General features: G+C 42.9%; 3 protein-coding genes across 4 annotated transcripts; 1 reads left to right on the plus strand and 2 right to left on the minus strand.

Moving 5' to 3' along the window:
- Nucleotides 1–93: 93 nt before the first annotated feature.
- On the minus strand, nt 94–6,228 carry LOC118425758 (peroxisomal sarcosine oxidase-like). 2 transcript variants are annotated; one of them, XM_035834826.1, is made up of 9 exons: nt 6,128–6,228; nt 5,631–5,874; nt 5,214–5,362; nt 4,059–4,272; nt 3,050–3,232; nt 2,230–2,367; nt 1,501–1,659; nt 601–676; nt 94–267 (listed from the first exon to the last, which is right to left on the minus strand). In XM_035834826.1, the coding sequence occupies exons 2-9, from the start codon at nt 5,739–5,741 to the stop codon at nt 134–136; spliced, it is 1,164 nt and encodes a 387-aa protein (XP_035690719.1). In that variant the 5' UTR covers nt 5,742–5,874; nt 6,128–6,228; the 3' UTR covers nt 94–133. The 2 variants fall into 2 exon arrangements, with proteins under 2 accessions (XP_035690719.1, XP_035690718.1); XM_035834825.1 differs by lacking the exon at nt 6,128–6,228 and having other exon boundaries at nt 5,631–6,118.
- Nucleotides 6,229–7,526: 1,298 nt separating this feature from the next.
- On the minus strand, nt 7,527–20,047 carry LOC118425890 (vacuolar protein sorting-associated protein 37B-like). The gene is made up of 4 exons (XM_035835028.1): nt 19,805–20,047; nt 10,276–10,447; nt 9,825–9,907; nt 7,527–9,369 (listed from the first exon to the last, which is right to left on the minus strand). The coding sequence occupies exons 1-4, from the start codon at nt 19,937–19,939 to the stop codon at nt 9,088–9,090; spliced, it is 672 nt and encodes a 223-aa protein (XP_035690921.1). The 5' UTR covers nt 19,940–20,047; the 3' UTR covers nt 7,527–9,087.
- LOC118425889 (zinc finger MYM-type protein 1-like) lies at nt 14,980–19,603 on the plus strand. The gene has a single exon (XM_035835027.1). The coding sequence runs from the start codon at nt 16,686–16,688 to the stop codon at nt 18,474–18,476; it is 1,791 nt and encodes a 596-aa protein (XP_035690920.1). The 5' UTR covers nt 14,980–16,685; the 3' UTR covers nt 18,477–19,603.
- Nucleotides 20,048–20,221: the final 174 nt, after the last annotated feature.

A 20,221-nucleotide genomic window follows, 5' to 3' on the forward strand; every position in this document is an offset into this window, starting at 1 on the left:
CTTCTACCCACTACAAAATCTTGTACTTCTTGATGTTTTGGGGTAAACTTCATTGAACTTACAATTGCACCAGTATTTAGCATTTATCAAATTATCAAAAACTGTAGACTTGCATGCAATGTTAACACAAGTATCACAGCTTTGAGACAGTCTTTTTAGAGGTGAATCTGTCCACTCTGAAGGGAGTCATGTCCAGACTGGGTGCCCTGTCCAACACCAGCTCACACAGCAACTTACCCACCATGGGTGCCAACTTGAATCCATGCCCTATGAAAATAGTAGTTGTAAGATACATTCCTTATTGTAACCCAGTATTTTGATTAGGAATTTTATAGACACATCTTGTCTGAATTTATCTTAAATGTGACAAAAGTCATTAAAGTTCAAAGACTTATGTAAGGCTACAATAATTTTTCTCTTGCTGATCAAAACTAGTATTCTGCACAAAACATGTCTGATTTTCAAGATTGGTCAGTAGAAAAAATGTTTGATCTATATGAAGCTGTTACAAATCTAAAATAGAAGTTCAGCGACTTTGTTGAATTTCTTCTTTCAACACTTCACTTTTGAAAATGAGTTCAAAATCCTTCAGTGAGTTACCTGAGAAGCCAGCACCAATGACAATGTTCCTGTGTTTTGGATGTCTGTCTAGAATATACTCTCCATCTGGGGTGTTCTGTAAGGCAATAGTTCAGCAAATAATAGTAGGTTATACCAATTCTAACAACAACAATTACTGTATACATGTAAATACTGTGACCACATCTGTAAGCAGAGATACGTATTGCTGCGGTACAATGTAAACCAGTCAGAATTGCCCTTAGGAAGGTGAGAGATGGTCACCGAAATGTCGTTGAAATTAAAGCTGTGTTTGTGTTAAAAGAGTGTCTTAACTCAGAAAAACAATTATAACTGAAAAATGTCCTCAATGCTGAACTACAGAATGATTGCTTCAGCAGAACATGAAACCCTCTATCCTCCTAATCTCTAAGCAGACCCTACGGTGCCATAAGATAGTATCAAAGCTGGCCAAGGAGTGTAGCCGGCTAAGGGAGTCAAACGGGCCCTACGGGAAGTTTGATACTAGACATTTTTTTTTTTTATTAAAAACAACAACAGCAATAGTACATCTGGCAACCACTAAGACTAGTGTTTGTACAGTCGAGTACTATTGCACATGGAGGGATAACATATACTGGTGTGTCTGGACGAATTACATGGTTAATTTCACAAGCAATACATGGGTAGTGGAACAGTCAGGAAAGATACTAGACATTACGCACCGTGGATCTGGTTGGAGATTACTATCCTCCAAGGAAATAAAACCACTGCAAAGTAGACAAATTTACAGTACTGTAAGTTTACTTCTCATCCGAGGAAAAAGACATAACTTGCTTGCATAGCCTAGTATCCAGCCGTATTATAGCTCCAGAGTCTCCGTGGAGAGGACAAGAGACTCGGGAGCTTTGATACGGCTGGATACCAGGCTAGCTTGCATACCGTATACATGCAGGTCTCCACGATGCTAGGCTTGTCGTGTAACCCTGGGAAGTGTTTCCTAACAAAGTCCCTCAAGAACTGCAGGTCAAAGGTCAAGTCTGCCTGCATGTTAACATCCCTGTTGTCTGGGTCAGCTGGATGTCCAGTGTGGCGACAGATCTATAAAAAGACAATGGAACAGATGGACTTGAACTTAGACTTAAACATAGGATTTATGACCAAGGACATGTAAAGTGCTGTAATGGTGCCATCCAAGCTTTAACATATTGACCAAATTCATACAATCTAGGGTTGATAAGCTTTTAAAATAAGCCCATTTCAGTAACCAAACCTGAAACATAGATTCAACCATAATCCAACCCAATAACAAAAGATTTTCTACAGGACCTCTGGTCTCCTGCAGGCTTATTTCAGGTTGCTCAAAACACCTCACTTTTTCATATCAAGGCGTGACAGGGTATTCAGAGAAGTGGTCAAAGATTTGCTGAGTGAGTCAGTCCTTGAGTTGGTCCAGAAGAAACGTTTACATCCTTTGTCACAATGTTGATAATGTGTACCAAGACAGATGCAGAAGTGTAAATTCTAAACCTGAATGAATTTATCCTTGCCCTTAAAAGTGTATTCAAGCAAGCTGGGTTTTTTTACTGCTACTGGATGTCGTGGAGCCCCTATGACCACTGTGGTTATGGGCCATGAGTGAGTGAGAGTGAGTGAGCAAATTTAGTTTACCTTCATCATGTCTGGATATTCGAAGCATGGCAGCCCATACACCTCTACCTCCTCATCCTTAAACACTGGGAAGTCAGACAGCAGGGAATAGGAAGGTGGGTCCTTTTCTTTCCAGTAACACACATTGATACGAAGTGTCTGAGAAGAGAAGAGTGCAGTCACTAATGAATATTATTGGAAATTTGAGAAAAGCTCTACATGTGTATGTATAACAGTTTACTATGAATGTCAATAAAAGAATAGATGGATGGGTGAATTGATGAATAAATGATTAGATGCAAACTATACATTGTGACTATCTCCCCACATCATTGTGCTCAGTTCTTATGGTTGATATACTTCATCAGTATGAATTTTTTTTGCAGAAGTTTAACACATTGTGGCAATGCTAAGGAAAATGCAGCACTCCTGTACGGGATGTGCTATGGGTGGTACGCTGTGGTACGCGAAATGAAAGAGGTCATAGCTATACTGTACATCGATGAAGGTTAGACATCCAGGTAATAAGATATGCCAAAAAGTAATTACTCAAACAACTGCATATGCTTTTGGATACGGTCAAACATTTCAACTGGCATCCACCAGTTTTCGTAAGTGACACTGAAGTGATCTGGAAGAAACAGGTCTTTTATACTCTAACTCTGAATGAAGACAATTTTAGATGTCCAATAGGAAACGTTATATTGTAACACAATTTTAGGCTGAAGACAACTTGGATTCCAATAGAAAATAAAAGGTAAGGCAAAGTCAAGCTGAAGACAATTTTGGATTTCAATGGGAAACAAAGCTAAGACACAGTTAATGCAAATACTGATTATACCTTGAGAGGTAGGTCCAGGCCAAGATTTGATAACAGCTTGCCCGCCCAAGGTCCGCATGTCAACACCAAACGTTTGGTCTGTAAGGTCCTCTTAGACGTGGTAACTGACACTGTCGGCCCTGGTATGATCCCTGTCACTGCCTCACCATCTCTCATACATCCACCTTTCTGTATAAACAGGTCCTAGGGTGGAACAGTGATAATGTTATATGTTGTTGAGTGTTGAAATTTGCAAGGAAATGCAAAACATTTCATGAGACTGGAACTAATTTTGCTCAGCACAGAATACATTCAATGATTGTACTAGTAACTTGACAACAATACACAATGTTCTAAGATTAGTAGATTTTTAGAACATATTACCTAATGGTAGAATCTAAGACAGCATCTGGGTTCTACCTGAGCACATATTAAATAGAAGTAAAAGCTACCTATATGACCATAATTTTTCATGTTGATGAAGGTTCGACATCCAGGTTATAAGATACATGTAAGCCAAATAGCCTGGATTGCTCAAGCAACTGGATATGATTTTGGAAACGGTCAACTGTTTTAGGTTACCGTAGCAGTTCTATTACCTTTTCAGTGAAACTACGTACATGACCAATATAGCATGTCCAGAGCGAGATATCAAAACCAGAAGTTTTGCTGTAGAACTGTAGAAAGTCACTAGGACAAGTAGGAGGCCCATATTGACCTTGACTTTCCTTTTGCCAAGCTCTTAACCTACATAACCAAATATCACAAGGATCCATCTACTAAAGCTTCTTGAGTCAAGCTGAAACAAACATTCTCAATCCCTGGGATTTAATTTCGCGGTAGCAGGAAAAATAACTTTTTGCGGTGGTTCTAAGTTTGCGGTAGCACCATGCACTGTACTCTCGTACTGCTATGGAAAAATGTTCGTGGTGTTTTTCAGTTCATGGTGAAGTGGCCGCCACAAAAACTGCGAACATTAAACCACTGGATTGCTTTTACAGTAATTAAGGGTTCTATAAAGCGAGATCACCTGAAGAGCCCTAACAGCCTGGTCTGCCTTGATGAGTCCGGCCCCCGCCTCCGTCACGCCCACGTAGTTGCCAGGGAAACGCAGCATGGGGAACTGGTGTCGGAGGTCCTGATTGGTCAGAACCTGAGACTGAACTCCGACCTTGTGCAGGTTGGTATGTATGTCCTGTAGTATAGGGTTGTCTGGTCTGCCCCAAGCAAGCTGTCTGGCATCCCTGATTAAATTGGAACAACAATTTCTTTTTAATTTCTTCATGGAGAAATCATTTCATCATTTAAAGAATCATGATTTGTTTTAAATGGCTGGACAAGGGCGGCCCTTCATCTCTCTCTATATATATTACCTTGATTGAGCTGAAACTTTTGCAGTGGTGCCTCATTGAAATGAATAACTTAAAATTAAAACATTCTAAAAAGAGTAACAGTATGAAAAAGAAACTTAACTATCTGACATATGAATATGATTATAAGAGGGTCTGCATGGGGGCTCCCGACAACGATTTACACTGAATTCAGAAGAGCCCCCTACGTATTACACTAAATCAAGGAAGGCAATTACGCTAAATTTGGTCGCCTCGCTACGAATTACGTAGATAAGATGGTTTTCCCTAAGAATTATGGGAAATAAAATAGGCTGCCTACACCTTACGCTGCTGCATGCAGACCCTCTTATAAGAATTGTCAGTTGCAGTGCTTATATTTGCCACATGTAGGCACTTTGCTCACCAAGAAAACAATTTAGAAAGACTCTGACCAAGCAGAGGTTTGGCTCTGGCTGTTTTGACGTGTTATTCAATTTCTTTGTCTCCCAGCCATGTTTGGCCGTAAGTCAAAAAGAAAATGGTACAGAATAGAAAGTCTGTCAATAAAATGGCTTAAGAACATTTAAAAAAACAGCTGCTGCCAAACCTCTGCTTGGAGAGTACTGTAAATGCATTTAAGTTCCTGGGGATTTAATTTCACAGTGTAGCGGGAAAAGGGACTTTTTGCGGTGGTTTTAAGTTCGCGGTAGCAGCATGCACTGTAGTCTCTTACTACCATGGAAAAATGTTCACGGTGGTTTTAAGTTCGCGGTAAATCGGCCACCGCGAAAACCGCGAACATTTGCATTTACAGTTTAGAAAGCTACAGCAAGTGTACAATGTCCAATCCTTACACGGTGAGTTTGGTACCAGATTCAGTCTCCACCTGCCTCCACAGCTTGTTGGACTCTGCTGCCATCCTGGCATAGTGTTCCTGCCTGTACGATTTACGTGTCGCCCTCGTCTGGCCCCACGAACTTCCGCGGGAATGGGGGAGACAAAACTGTGGGGAATTCCGACATAATCAAGACACAATATTGCTAAACAATTGTACGGCTATTGCAGTATATTCTTAGATTTACTATGTTTTTATTATCCCTTATGTTCATTATTTATGGAAATCACTTAATTGATATGCTAATTAATGTTATTGCCTTTATTTTCTAGTACACAATCTAATTGTTGCAAATTCATAATGTTTAAAAAATTTGATAATTTCATAAACTTTAAAAATCTGAGCATGCAAGTAAAGCAATTGCTAAATGTTTTACCTGCTCCAGCAGTAGTGTTCTGACTCCATTCTGTACCAGCTGGAGACTACAGGCTGACCCCATGACCCCTGCACCAACCACCACACAGTCCCACACACCAGGGTCTGCCATCACTCAACCTGGACAGGCCTGGGGTTTTGATTTGTCAAAGCGGCCTACTGTAAAATCAAGCTTCTACACTTCTACAGCACTCCTATATATAGAACTTCCTGGCCAGGCACCTGTAGAGTAGAAGCACCAGACACTGCAGACAGACAAAGATCTAGATTGAGTAACTGGTTGAAGCTGATTAAACATATTTAATTAGTAAGTCCCTCTAGGTCACAGCAATTTATAGCACCAGCAGTTTCAAAGCACAGAAGATGGTAGTTCACAAGAAATTGTGGACACAAGATATTGTTACAAAATCAAACCAGTATGTGCAATCATATGGGTCAAGGACACCAGCAAATTGTCCATCCAAGGACCCTTGTACCTTGCACAGATGACAGACTTACATGTGGACTGAACCATTAAGGTCCAGGATGGGGTTGTCAGCAGAAGTGAGAAATTGTTGCGGCAGGTTGCTATTGTTTGCTTCAACCCTTTCTTCCCCTATTGATGTGAACGTTATCGTGTTACGCTGTAAATTATTAACTTCAAGAGTTGCCCTGTCACCCCTGGAATGTTTGTGGAATGACCCAAACTTTGCAAGGCCTGAGGGCTGTCAATGAATGACTAAACAACACTGGAAATGTTCTTGTTTGAATAGGGAACAGGCCACTTAGCCTAAGTATACCTTATATGCCCAAACTGCGGACACGACTGTCATGCGAGGATTGGGTTACAGTCCCACAGTCGACGCTGTCAACCGCCCTAACTTCAAGGAGAGAGTGCTACCATCATCTGGAAAGATGCCTACTACTACCTTTTGTGAATAATGTCAAGTTCACTTGGCAAATTACCCATGGACCTCATGACACAATCTTTAAAAGAAAACTTTCTATCCTCCTGAAAAAGATAACTATAAGAAATGAGATATCCCTTACACTCACTCATTCATTATCCAGTTTATTATCTGTTGTTCCATTATCTTTCAAGGGTTAGATGTGCAGGCTAGGGCTGGGTACCGGTACAGAAAATTCAGGTCCAGGTCTGGTTCAGGTCCAGAGGATCAGGTCCAGGTCCGGACCTGAACCTGATTCAGTATGACTCATACCAATGGTCCATTTCACTACAAAGAAATCTGTTTGGTGGAGTATTAGACTTACACTGACGTTCTAAAATCCTACAATGCTAACTGCACCTGTATGATTGGCTGTAAAACTTGGTAGAAATTACTATATACTGCACTCTACTTCACTCTTGTTATTTTCTTCCACCTGCAAGCGCCAAAACGTGTGAATGCCTGATAAAATAATCTCTTAATTTTCTAATCGGTCCAACATCCGGTCCACCAATTTTTTTAAGGTCCGGTTTTTCTGGACCGGTTCAATACGAAAAAACGGTTTTGTACCGGTACGCTGTACCGATACCCAGCCCTAGTGCAGGCACATAAAAGTTGTGGCCTTAGGGAAAACTACCTGAGGTGTCTCTGTCCTGCAAAAATCGATCGGACGACGATTCTGCAGCAATCGCCCAAGCCTCCCTTATAATTATAACTTTATTTCACAACAATTGTACAAGGTACAAAGTATGGCTTATCTGTGACAGGGACGGTTTTCAGGTGAAAAATACGCGCAACCCTCTGTCAATCTTACAGAAGGCCAATATGCCTGAGATCTCGGATAATGTGACGGGTATAACCCCAGTATATGGCTAAAGTCAAACCTTGGAAACATAAAAATCTTAAATCATTTGTACATATTTCTCTGACATTGACACAATAAAAACAGTATTTTAAAACTACATAGCCTCTTAGGTTTGCACATGTACATCTTTTATTAAACATCACAGTAATATACATTATTTTACAGACTTTAAGACTTTGCGCTGATTAAAAAGCCAGTTATAAATAGTTCTTGTCAATATGGCATTCTGAAGTAATAATGTCACAGGCAACATATTTAATTTTCAAACAGGTTAAAATGCTTCATATGCGTGTTGTATCCTGCACTTATTGTGCCTAAAACTGTGTTTCTAAAACTGCATGATAAATAGCGCAAAAGCAAATGCTGACATTAAACTACTGTTCAAATAGTGGCTCCACATATAACAACTCCATTTTAAAAACATCTTCAGTTGTCATTCTTAAGTTTAACAACAGTTTTCCATAAACAACAGAAAACATGCATATAAAGTTATCAATTGAAAACTATTTAAAATTCATTTAACTGACACAAACAAGATGCTAATACAAAACAGTTTTTTCTTGAATACAGGTTCACAGTTTAGAAACCAGAAAAATGTCAATGCCAGTCCACAACACTAGGGGGCACTATTCTACAGTTATGCAGGGTTTCAAACAAGTTTTTCTTCACACTCCTGACATCCCTTTACAATGTTCCCTATTTTCCTACCTTTCTTAAAGTGTAGCCATAAAACTGTGGGTAAGCTGTATTGTAAGCTGTGGGTAAGCTAATTAAAAGCACATATAACGTTCTAGATTTATATATTATACCATAAAAAAAAGCATCTTGCATTTCTGAGAGACATCAGTTGTTTACTATCAATAAATAATTTCCATAAATTCATCTTAAGTTACTGTCAATCATTCTTTGTAAAGCCTTGCTATATGTGTACGGGCAGCCTGCATTTTTTTGGGTCAAAATTGGATGTTTGAAAGGCAAAGATTCAATGGACATAAAAGCACTCTTCCTATCCTTTGTAACATGGTATGGAAATCATTTTCAAGTTTTAAAAAATTATCGTAAATGCACACTACCTAGTATAAAACAAGGAAGACATCATTTTGAATATGCAGCGACTGAAAATACAACTTTGTAATTGATCTTAAGTGACCAGAGTCAAATTCAAGTTAAATGCTACAGTAAAAAGTTGATGTATAGACAGAATAATATTAAATATGACATAAGTATTTGTCTTCAATCACAGCATACTTCATGAGGTACTGTATTTCTCATGCAGAAGCTGCATAGCCTTCTTCTTACTGAGTTACAGTGTAAAAACATAAGTTTGCTTCATGGATAATACCCTAGCAGGAAGAAAGTTAATAAGGCAGGTGCCCTCTTGGTTCCAGGGACAGAAAAGCATTATCATATTTCATAGTGATAAAATCAGGCACAACAATACCTAACAAATTTGTACATTTACCAAAAAGATTACATTTCTTAAAAACTCCTTGGGTCACACTATCTCAAATCCTCAGTTCTGAGTCTTTTTTGGGATAAAGTTACAATTTGTCAGCATCTTTTATTTACAGCTACTACAAACTACAATAAAAACTGCTCTTATCAGACAATAACTTGACACACTTCAGACACATTATTTGACAGACTGTACTCAACATTGGACCACACTACCGATGATACTGCATCATGGGCTCCGGCATCCTAAGAATCCCGTGTGGCTGGTTCGGAACCGGCTGATACGGCTGACTCTGGTACGGCTGTCCCTGCCCGTACCCGTAGTTCCCGTACACGCGAGGCTGCGGCGCGGGAGCGCTCTGTGAACGGTTCATGAGTTCCTGCATCTTTTCTGACTTGACTCTGCGCAGGTGTGCTAGTCTCCTCTTCTCCTGGTACTGTGAGAGGAAGTCTTCCACAGCCATGCCTCCTTCAAGGAACTGGTCAGCTAGGGACTGGGAAATACAGGTGCTGTCAGTATCAGCAAGAGCATATATGTAATGTAATACAATGTCATGTATAGCTAATTGGCATATTACACTAATTTAAAGGACAGCTATAATTCACATGCACCTACCATGGAGCACCAAATAGCAATTTTACCAGCCCATGTAAGAAACTGCCCATTGGTCAAGCAGACTGGCCTAACCAATTTAGGGAAGCAAGTGTCCCATATTTTGGCGACACGTATACGAAATTGGACTGAAGTACTGGTACTGACATTGCCCACCACGCTACCCACAATTTTGTACGATGCAACAGTTTCATATGTGTATGGGTTTCATACACTTGTAAATCCCACGTAGGAATGAGACCCTAATTCTTGGCCAAAACGATAGCTCCTCTCCACAAATTTGACGTGATAATCCCCTTCATGATCTCAGTCTACGTATAAAATCACCAACGGTACCTCAGATTCCTCCTCTATCTCCGCAGCAGCGGCCTGCAGTAGTGCATGGGTCGTGTCCAGGTCATTCTTCTGCGTCAGGGACTCTGAAACCCAGGTTAAAACTTCAAATTTTCCTTTTTTTACAGTGTCTTAATTACGTTTACCTTGTTGTCTTTGACTTTGCATCATTTCTTCTTCTTCTCCAAACAAATTACCTCTACCCGATGGCTGTCAGTACAGTTAATACTGGTAAAGTGGCAAACACCTCATATCATGTAGCAAGTGGCAGGACAGAGCTGGAGAGGCTGGTCATCATACATGTGTTTGAGTAAGAGCTGGACACTATATGCATTTGCATAAATAGATATAATGGCTGTGTTGTCCTTAAAACGTTCACAAACATTTCTAGAGTACGAAGACATGGCATTCTGAGAGAAAAAAATGGCATGCTCTAGATTAAGACACCAGTTACCTAGTCGCTGTTTTTTCTCGTCGTACAGGACTCGTAGTTCGGCAGCCTCCTGGTGTACGCGGGAGAGTTTCTGTCTGCCCGACACCAGCTGAGGTTCCTTCTCCAGGTTAAACTCAGCCAGGCTGCGGTTACTGGCCAGTAACATCTCACGCTCAAGCTGAAGGGACTTCACCTGGATGTTTATATATAATACTGTAAATGCAGAAACTTTCGTGGTGGTTTAATGTTCGCGGTTTTCGAGGTAGCCGTTTCACTGCAAACTTAAAACCACCGCAAACACTTTCATTGGTAGTAAGAGACTACAGTGCTACGAAAAGTCCTTTTTCAAGGTACCGCGAAATTAAATCCCTGCATTTACAACTTTGGTACCACATACCAATGAATTACCGCTTTACAAAGCCTTTGCTACTGTAATCAAGCTAAGAATAACTTTTTTGAGATCAGAGGTCAGGCCTGGCGGCCGGTGGTGGTATTTTCGGGCTCCCGAGTTTTTTCGCCATTCTCGCCCGTTTTCCAGGGCAACGGTAGGATTAGAACGGTCTAGAACAGCTGGGTATATTAGCTGAACTTTACAGACACCTTCTAGTTAACAGTTTTGACGTTTTTGTACTGCATCGATCCTCTATTCCGGAAAACATGCACTCGAGTTTCGCGCCAAGCGCTACGACGCGGCGCCATGTTGGCTTATTGTTGTGCGTGAATATCTTGCTCGCCCTTTACCGTCACTTTATGTGCGCAGCATGCGATTTGAAACATGCAGAAGAAATATGTAAAAGTTGTGATTTTGGCAAACAAACAGGTTTTAACATACTCTTTAGCAAAGGAGGTTATGAGACACACTCGCCCAGCCTGCTGGGCTTGGGTATATCATCACTAGTCAAACCACTCGGTTCAAAATACAACAGGGGATACGGGGCGCCGGTACCTCTGGGTTTTGAGGGTCCATCTGGATTTCTGCTTGCTATCCTCCTCATGTCAGGGGATGTGCACAGTAACCCCGGACCTATCAAGTTCCCGTGCGGAGGGTGCGGTCGCGCCGTGGCCTCAAACCATCGAGCCATGCAATGTGATAACTGTGACCAATGGGTTCATATCAAATGTTGTGGAGTGGGGGATAAAATGTACAAACATTACCAAAACTCGTCATGCTCATGGATCTGTAACAACTGTGGTTTGCCTAGCTTCACCTCCAGCTTGTTTGACTTTAGCTCATGGATTCATGATAGGGATGAATCATTCTATAGTCCTCTCCTAGAGAGGGATATAGATGATGACACCGACGACAACATTTCACACATTGCATCCAATTTTACCACAGGTTCCAATACCCACAGCGAATCCTGGTCTTCAGATAACAACACTTTCAATGACAGCATCCCATCCTTCAAACCTACCTCCACTTCCTCTCCCTGCACTACCCAATCCCTGGGCAAAGGTAAGGGAATTTTACAGAACCTACACGTATTAACTATTATCTTTGAATTGTAGGAGTCTAAGGGGAGTAGATAAAAATGCCCAGTTTAGTGCATTAGTAGCCACAGAAAACCCTGATGTTATCTGCGGAAATGAGTCACACTTAGATCCTGATTATACAAATGCAGAGATTTTCCCAGAAGGCTACGATATATATCGTAAAGATCGTAACAGCCAAGGAGGGGGGGTGTTTATTGCTGTTAGGTCCTCCTTGGTCTCATCGCCTGTACATGACCCCTCAAATGCGGAGATTGTATGGGCTATGATACAACAGGCAGGATATAGACCCTGGTGTGTGGGCTCAGCTTATAGGCCCCCAACCTCTGGACTTGTGTATGTGGATGAACTTGAGACATCTCTGAACAACACTGTAGATAAACCCTCCCCACCAAATTCGCATTATTCGGGGACTTCAATATGCTGGACATATGTTGGAGCTCTGAGACGCCCACCGTCAATCCCACGCCCCAATATGGGACGGGACTGAACGAGAAATTTCTAGAGGTTGTACAGAGCTCTAGCCTGTCCCAAGTGGTATTGGCCCCTACTCGTGGCCATAACATACTTGACTTGGCTTTAGTGTCTAATCCTGACCTGGTGGAGAATGTCAATGTCACCCCAGGGATAAGTGACCATGATGCGGTAACAGTAGGCATAAAAACCCACGTCAAACACAACAGGAAGAAACCTCGTACAGTTTACTTATACAAGAAAACGGATAAACCAGCGTTAGTAGAAGGGATAAAAAACCTAGAGAAACAATTCACGGAAAGAGTCCCAACCAACCACTCAGTAGAAGACAACTGGAACTACTTCACAAAAGGTCTCAAACATCTCATTCTCAAACATATACCCCAGAAAAGACTGTCTAATAAAAATCAATGTCCATGGTTTAACTCATCTCTTAAACGTATAATCAAGAAGAAGAAAAAACTCTACAAAAGAGCTAAGAGTACAATGGAAGAACAAGACTGGGAAAACTTTAAGACCATGCGCAGACTGGCTAAGCAAAAGATCAAAAAAGCACACAATGATTACTTAAAAGAAATCCTAGATGAAGCTTTGGAAAATCCCAAGAAATTTTGGCAGTACATAAAAAGCAAAAAACAGACGTCGTCTGGGGTGGCCCCCCTAGCGCAACACAACAGCCTCGTTGTGGATGCCCAGGGTAAGGCAGAAATCCTCAGCAGGCAGTACGACTCTGTCTTTACAGATGAAGACATGGTCAACGTACCCGACCTAGGGGACAGCCCCTACCCCGACATGCCAGAGGTCGAGGTGACCCTGCTGGGGGTGCAAAAACTCCTACAGGGGATAAACCCTGTGGGCCAGATCAAATTCCCTGCAGAATTCTTAAGGACTACGCCATAGAGATCAGTCCAATTTTACAAATAATCTTCAACCAGTCCCTTGCAACTGGGCAGGTACCGACAGACTGGCGGACCGCTTTTGTGAACCCAATTTTTAAAAAGGGGGACAGAAGCGACCCCGCAAACTACCGGCCCGTCTCTCTCACCTGCGTCTGTTGTAAGCTCCTGGAACACATACTTTTCTCAGCCACCATGAAACATTTAGAAACTCATAATATCTTACTCCCCACCCAACATGGATTCAGAACAAAACACTCCTGTGAGTCACAGCTGATCACAACTCTACACGACCTAACGTCTTGGTTTGACATAGGGCAGCAAATAGATATGGCTATTTTGGATTTTTCGAAGGCATTCGACAGCGTTCCGCACCACAGGATGCTGCATAAGTTACACTTTCACGGGATCAGGGGGCGAACACTCACCTGGGTACAAAACTGGCTACTGGACCGTCAGCAACAAGTGGTGATCGATGGGGAAAAGTCTGGTCCTGTCAGAGTAAGATCCGGAGTACCTCAGGGAACGGTGCTAGGGCCATTACTTTTTTTGATTTACATAAATGATATCAACAAAGACATAACATCCCAATCAGACTATTTGCTGATGACTGTCTCGTTTACCGCCCCATAGTCCGTGACGAAGACCATTATGCCCTCCAAACTGACCTAGATAATCTTTGTATGTGGTCTAACACTTGGCAGTTGCGCTTTAATGTAAAAAAATGTTCCATCTTGCACATCCACAAGTCCAGAAGCTCACATGATTTTTTGTACACAATGCTTAACGAACCACTCAACTGTAACAGCCAGCATCCGTACCTACATGTAGGTGCCATTCTCACCCACAATCTTACTGTATAGGTGGAAGCCTCATATCAATGACATTACAGCCAAAGCCAACAGCACCTTGGGATTTGTCCGACGCAACTTAAGGGGGGCAAGTAAAGAGGTAAGAGCTAAGGCTTACACTTCCATAGTCCGCCCTAATAGAATACTGTTCTTCAGTCTGGGACCCCCACAAACTAAAACACGCACAAACGAACAGCCTTGAGGAGAAGCTGGAATCAGTCCAGCGTAGGACTGCCAGGTTTGTCACAGGCAACTACAAACAATCCACCAGCAATACATCACTACAACAATCACTTGGATGGGCGACCCTAGCACAGAGAAGACAACAAGCACGACTTACACTAATGTACAAGGCAGTCAACAACCTCATTGCAATACCCATCCACACCATACTTACACAAAACAACAACATTACAAGAGGTCACAACCAACGTTTTTAACATGCAAAACCGAAACATACAGGGCAAGTTACTTCCCCCGGACAGTCATAGAGTGGAATAGCCTGCCAGAACATCTGATACATACCACCTCCGTAGAACATTTCAAAGCTGGGGTAGCCAAGTATTATGGCTACCCTAGCTCTACCCAGCTGTAAGACCGAACTATGCCCTAGCAACTTGTACAGCACAGCACTGTTATTTTTGTCTGTTGAATGAATACGTTTTTTTTTTTTTTTCACTATTTTTGTCTCACCACCACCGGTTTGCTAGGGCATCCTCACTCCCCTGGGCACAAAGTCCCGCGAGGGGCATTGCCCAGTATTACGTAGATGTAGATGTAGGAGTCGCTGGAAAAAGTAGAAATTGGCCAAATAGACTGAAAGTTAATTAACACACTACTTTGGCAAATTTCTACTATTTCCAGTGACATATGATTTACAAAGCCTAGTAGAGGTCGTTTCATACGTTTATATGTATCATAACTTGTACTCCAATATTATGATTCCAGCCATTTAAAACGCATTCGTCCAACCGGGCTGGAACAACTCTACTCTACTCTACTCATTNCCGAACCTTCTGCACGTCCGAGTCGTGAACTCCTCTGAACCTTCCCGATATGCGGAGGGGTCATGTGATAAGGTAACGCACCAAATATGGAGCTTGATTCTGTCGGCGTACGTCGGAGGCTGTCGGAAACTCTCGGAAAAAGTAAAAAATTCCCAGAGATCAGTGCGGTCCATAAAAGTTTTATCGACGCCCGGACGGACGCCAACATGGCTCCAAAACGGAAAGCGAAAGATGGAAATTCGTCCTGCAAGAAGAAAACGACAATCCTGTCATTTCTCACCCGTGGTCGACCGGAAGAGAGTGCGACCAATAACAACCAGAACCCTGACGATCAATCCAGAACTCGAGAGCTTCAAGACAAGGTATGCATCTATTTACAAAGATTGTTTTGGTATATCTCTGCGCCAGCTGTTTTTTATATCAAATTTATGTTTGTATTTTGTCATTTCTTACTCTGTTTTTTTACGGTTAAGTTTAAATGCGAGTGTGATGGCTGATGGCGTACACAGCGTTCCGTCAGGGTTACACAAAATTACAGCGGCGCTCTCATAGTGATACTAGTGATATATAATTTGCTGGACTAATATAAAATATTGTTGATTCATCATCTTGTATCAACAAATATTTTACATCGTGCAGTCCCCGGCGGAGGAGAGTCCGGCTGTCACATATTTGTTTGGGACGGAAATACTCAACCGAACCAAACGAACAGTTTGCTGAGAAAAAAAAAAACTATACAAACTGCTGCATGGTTTTGTTACGGCGTGGGGACGATGTGGACACTCACTTTATTCAGGAATAATTGGTTACAGACGCACGCACTGTCAGCGGCCGGGGAATGATGCCTCGGACTATCCCGCCGGTCTGGAGCGAATTAGCTAGGGATGACCGTGGCAAGTCCGTGTGTGGTCAGATCAAAACATAAATAAACATCATTTATCTTAACGACTTAATTTCTTGGGATTATATAATAGACTCCCTTATCAACCAACCGGGCAAATCAACAAGAAATGCAATTTGTATCATAACAGGTCTTGGATGTGCCACTGACTTTGCCCACAACACCCGAGTCAGGAAGAGCGCAGCCTACATCGTCTCAGAAAGAGCCGGGAAAAGCGCAGCCTACACAATCCCAGGAAGAGCTGGGACAAGCGCAGCCTACATCGTCTCAGAAAGAGCTGGGAAAAGCGCAGCCTACATCGTCTCAGAAAGAGCCGGGAAAAGCGCAGCCTACATCGTCTCAGAAAGAGCCGGGAAAAGCGCAGCCTACACCGTCCCAGGAAGAGCCGGGAAAAGCGCAGCCTACATCGTCCGTGTCATCTCCAAGTGTTTCATCCCAGCCTGCTGCTTGTGACTGCATAGGATGTACCATTACAGGCCCTGGTGCATTTCAACCCAAAGATCCCACAGTTCTTAGCGCATTTCAGAACAAGGGAAGAAAGTTTCAGTCGGACTGGTACAAGGATCGCAAGTGGATCACCTTATGCACAAAACAGCGAAAAGTGTTCTGTGCCCCCTGTCGCTATGCCAAACAGCACAGGCTCACCTTTTCCACTAACCAAGAATCTTCCTTTGTGACAGACGGGTTTGACAATTACAAGAAAGGGATTGAAAGGTTGGACATTCACGCGGCTTCAGACCCACACACAGAAGCTGTGTTGAAGTGCTCTGCCATTTCCGGACAATCCATTGAAGCTCAGCTCAACTCACAAATGGCGGAAACACAGCGGCTCCATCGGGATGGCCTCCTGAAGCAACTGTCAGCCCTGAAGTTTTTGTTAAGACAAGGACTTGCCATCCGAGGTCACCACGACAAGGATGGCAACCTTTACCACCTTCTACAAACTTGGGCTGACGACAGTGAAGTTGTCCGTTCGTGGTTACATCAAGGACGCTTTATGTCGCATGACCATATCAACGAACTGATCAATCTCATGGGCAACGATGTCTTGAGGTCGGTGCTGGCACGAATAAAAGGCAGTAATCCAGCGTATTTTGCTATCATTGCGGACGAAGCTACAGATGTCTCTTGCAATGAACAGCTGAACATCAGTGTCCGGTATGTAGATCATGATTACGAGGTTCATGAGGACAGTCTTGGCCTCTACAAGCTCTCATCTACAGACGCCGCCACCATCACAGCAGCGATCAAAGACACCCTTCTCCGGACAGGTCTTCCACTGAAACTGTGTCGCGGACAGGCGTACGACGGGGCAGCCAACATGAAGGGCCATCGCACTGGGGTCGCAACGCGAATAAAAACAGAGGAGCCTGCCGCCGTCCCAGTCCATTGCTGGGCCCACTCACTAAATCTGTGTCTTCAAGATACCTGTAGACAGATCGTGGCCGTTCGGGACGCAATGGATCTTGCCAGAGAAATTGACAAACTGATCAATTACTCGCCAAAGAGGAAGACCTTGTTCACACAATTGGCCTCCGGAGCTGATTCATCAACTTCAAGTGGAACGATCAAGCCCCTCTGTCCCACACGCTGGACTGTACGAACAGGAGCCCTTGAGAGTATCCTCGCTAACTACAGCACTCTCATGGACACTATGCAGCAAGTCAACGAGACCACAAGGGACGAATATGGATTGAAAGCTGGCGGTGTCCTCGCTGCGTTGGAAAAGTTCGGCACGCTCTTTTCTATCCGCTTAGGCCAGCTTCTGTTCTTTGCGGCGGAGACGACGTCGACGACCTTGCAAAAGAAGGACTTGAGTGTACAAGAAGCCATGGACAGTGTGGAGACACTTAAGAAGTACTATCGGCGCCAGAGAACGGAAGAGTCGTTCGACGCATTCTACGCATCAACGGTGGAGAAGGCTCGAGAGCTGAACATAGACGAGCCAGTGCTTCCACGGTACCGACGTCAGCCGAGGCGCCTGGACGATGGAAGTGATCCGCACAGACACGCCTGCCCAAAGGATTTCCATCGTCTGGTTTACTTCCAGGCATGTGACCTCCTGATAGGAGAACTTACAGAGAGGTTTAACCAGGAATTCCTGAAGCCTGTCGTCGCCATGGAGAAGCTCCTCCTGAATGCGGCGAACGGAGACGACTTCACAGAGAAGATGGATGAAGTCACGTCGTCAGTCTTTGGGAACGACCTGGACCCCCCCAAGCTGAGACGCCACCTCTCCATGCTCCCCGACATAATCGAGCAGGCACTTCCCGAGGTGAAGAAAGTCACAAGTATACGAACCATTTGTTCTGCAATGACCACAGCCTCACATCGATCGACATTCACACAAACCCACAAACTGCTCCGGCTCTACCTGACAGTACCCATCACATCCGCCACTTCTGAGAGAGCATTCTCATCATTGAAGAGACTACTGACGTACCTACGCTCCACCATGACAGAGCAGCGACTCAACAATTGTATGCTAATGCACGTCCACAAGGACATTGTGGATGACATGGACCTGTCAGACATTGCGGCTGACTTTGCGTCGCTGAATGGAGATCGAATGCGGCACTTTGGACAGTGGAAAAACAAGTGAACAAACAAGTAGACTATTCAACTTGTAGAAACTTTACTTCTATGTTGGATGCACATTTAATAGTCTGAGTATAGTACTAGCCTTCGGCGCTCTATTTGTTGACATGTACTGCATGTATTTTTCGTATTATTAGTATATAGCCATTATAATGTATAGGTGCGTATAGATTACTTAACGTCTATTGTACATTCACTGTAACGTGTGACTTAACTAACGACCTACCGACGCTGTGCATGTCAGGACCATGTTGGCACATAGACCACGATCTTGAAGTCTTGACCCAATGTATTTACCTACCGTGGTTGGCTCATCGTTTAAGACATGTAATTGTGGCCTTTGGTGCTGCTTGATATCCTAGACCTGGTCCCTTAACATAATTTGTTGCTACTTAACAGTGTTAAAGTAAGAATGTGATGACTTGTAAAAGGCTACAATGGCGATTTTATATACCGAGGGAGCCCCTCGGCGTAAGTTACGAAGTTATGAAGTTCCCACATCGTTTTACTTATGTCTAATAAAGGTTATTTGCAAGTTTGGAAACGGTGTTGTGAGTCGATTATTATATAGTCAAATGTAGTTAGTAACACAAGAATAAGTTAGTAGAAAGCTTTGTTATTACATAACGGAAAACACCAAATGAAAATCGAGCCGAGAACATAATTTTGAACGACGAAACTGTTAACAAACTGAATGAAAACAGGTGCCTAACGAATTGTAACCCACATCACGATTTTACAAGTCGAATCTGAAAACGAAAACAAGAAAATAGTTAAAACACTTGCAAATACATGTTTGTAAATACTATAGTATATAATTCTTGCGATCCCGTTGGTAATGCGGCATTTGCTCCGCCCCGCCCCCTCAATGTCGCATGGGTCAGTCTATTTTCGCGACAGTCATACACCCTTCTCCAGAAAACGTAAGAGTAATATACCTAAGTACACCATCAAAATTTGCTCCACAAAATGCAGGAAACAGCGTTTCAGAGGGTCTAGATTTGAAAATTTTCCCGGGGGAGCATGCCCCCGGACCCCCCTAGAAAGGTCGCGCCTTCGGCGCGACCCCTCGCGCCTTCGGCGCTCGATTTGGTGATATTCACAAGCCAGAAGTTTCGCCCCCACAGTCAAAAAAACGTGCCGCCGCCTCTGTACACTATACTTTGAGATGCTTATCTCATAGTTTGTGTAACGTTAGTGAGCTCTGAGGTTACTTCTTTTTGCCACTGTTTTATCCATATAAAGTTATAATCGTACAATTCGGTCTGGTAGTGTGACTCATAAGATTAAGAACATGACGAGACAAGAACTACACGTAACGTGGACACTCACAGATTCATGGTCGTTTACCAAGTCCTGGATTTTATCATCGTCACTCAGCATTCTCTGCAGTTCCTCCCTGTTCAAGTGGTTCAGAAGTTCGAAAGAAGCTTCTGAGGGACCCCTTGAACCTTGAGACCAAGACATGGCGGCAAATAAATCACAAGAAAACTAAAAACGAAAGGAAAACATTATTACACTGCATAGAAGATGTCGGTCTTCGTCTGAAATTGATCGCATCTACACGTGGCAATTAAAATATGTACGTCTAAGTCTAATATCCTTTGCATACGCCATGCATACGTAATAAAATCGACTAGAATATTTATAGAATAGTTTTTATTCAAGATGCTTGGAGGAGCATCTCATTTTCAGGGGTGATATTCTTTTTTGTTGGAGAAAATAATAGGCTCATGCTTCGATGCGGTG

Source organism: Branchiostoma floridae, chromosome 11, assembly GCF_000003815.2.
Source record: "Branchiostoma floridae strain S238N-H82 chromosome 11, Bfl_VNyyK, whole genome shotgun sequence".
Lineage (NCBI taxonomy): Eukaryota > Metazoa > Chordata > Leptocardii > Amphioxiformes > Branchiostomatidae > Branchiostoma > Branchiostoma floridae.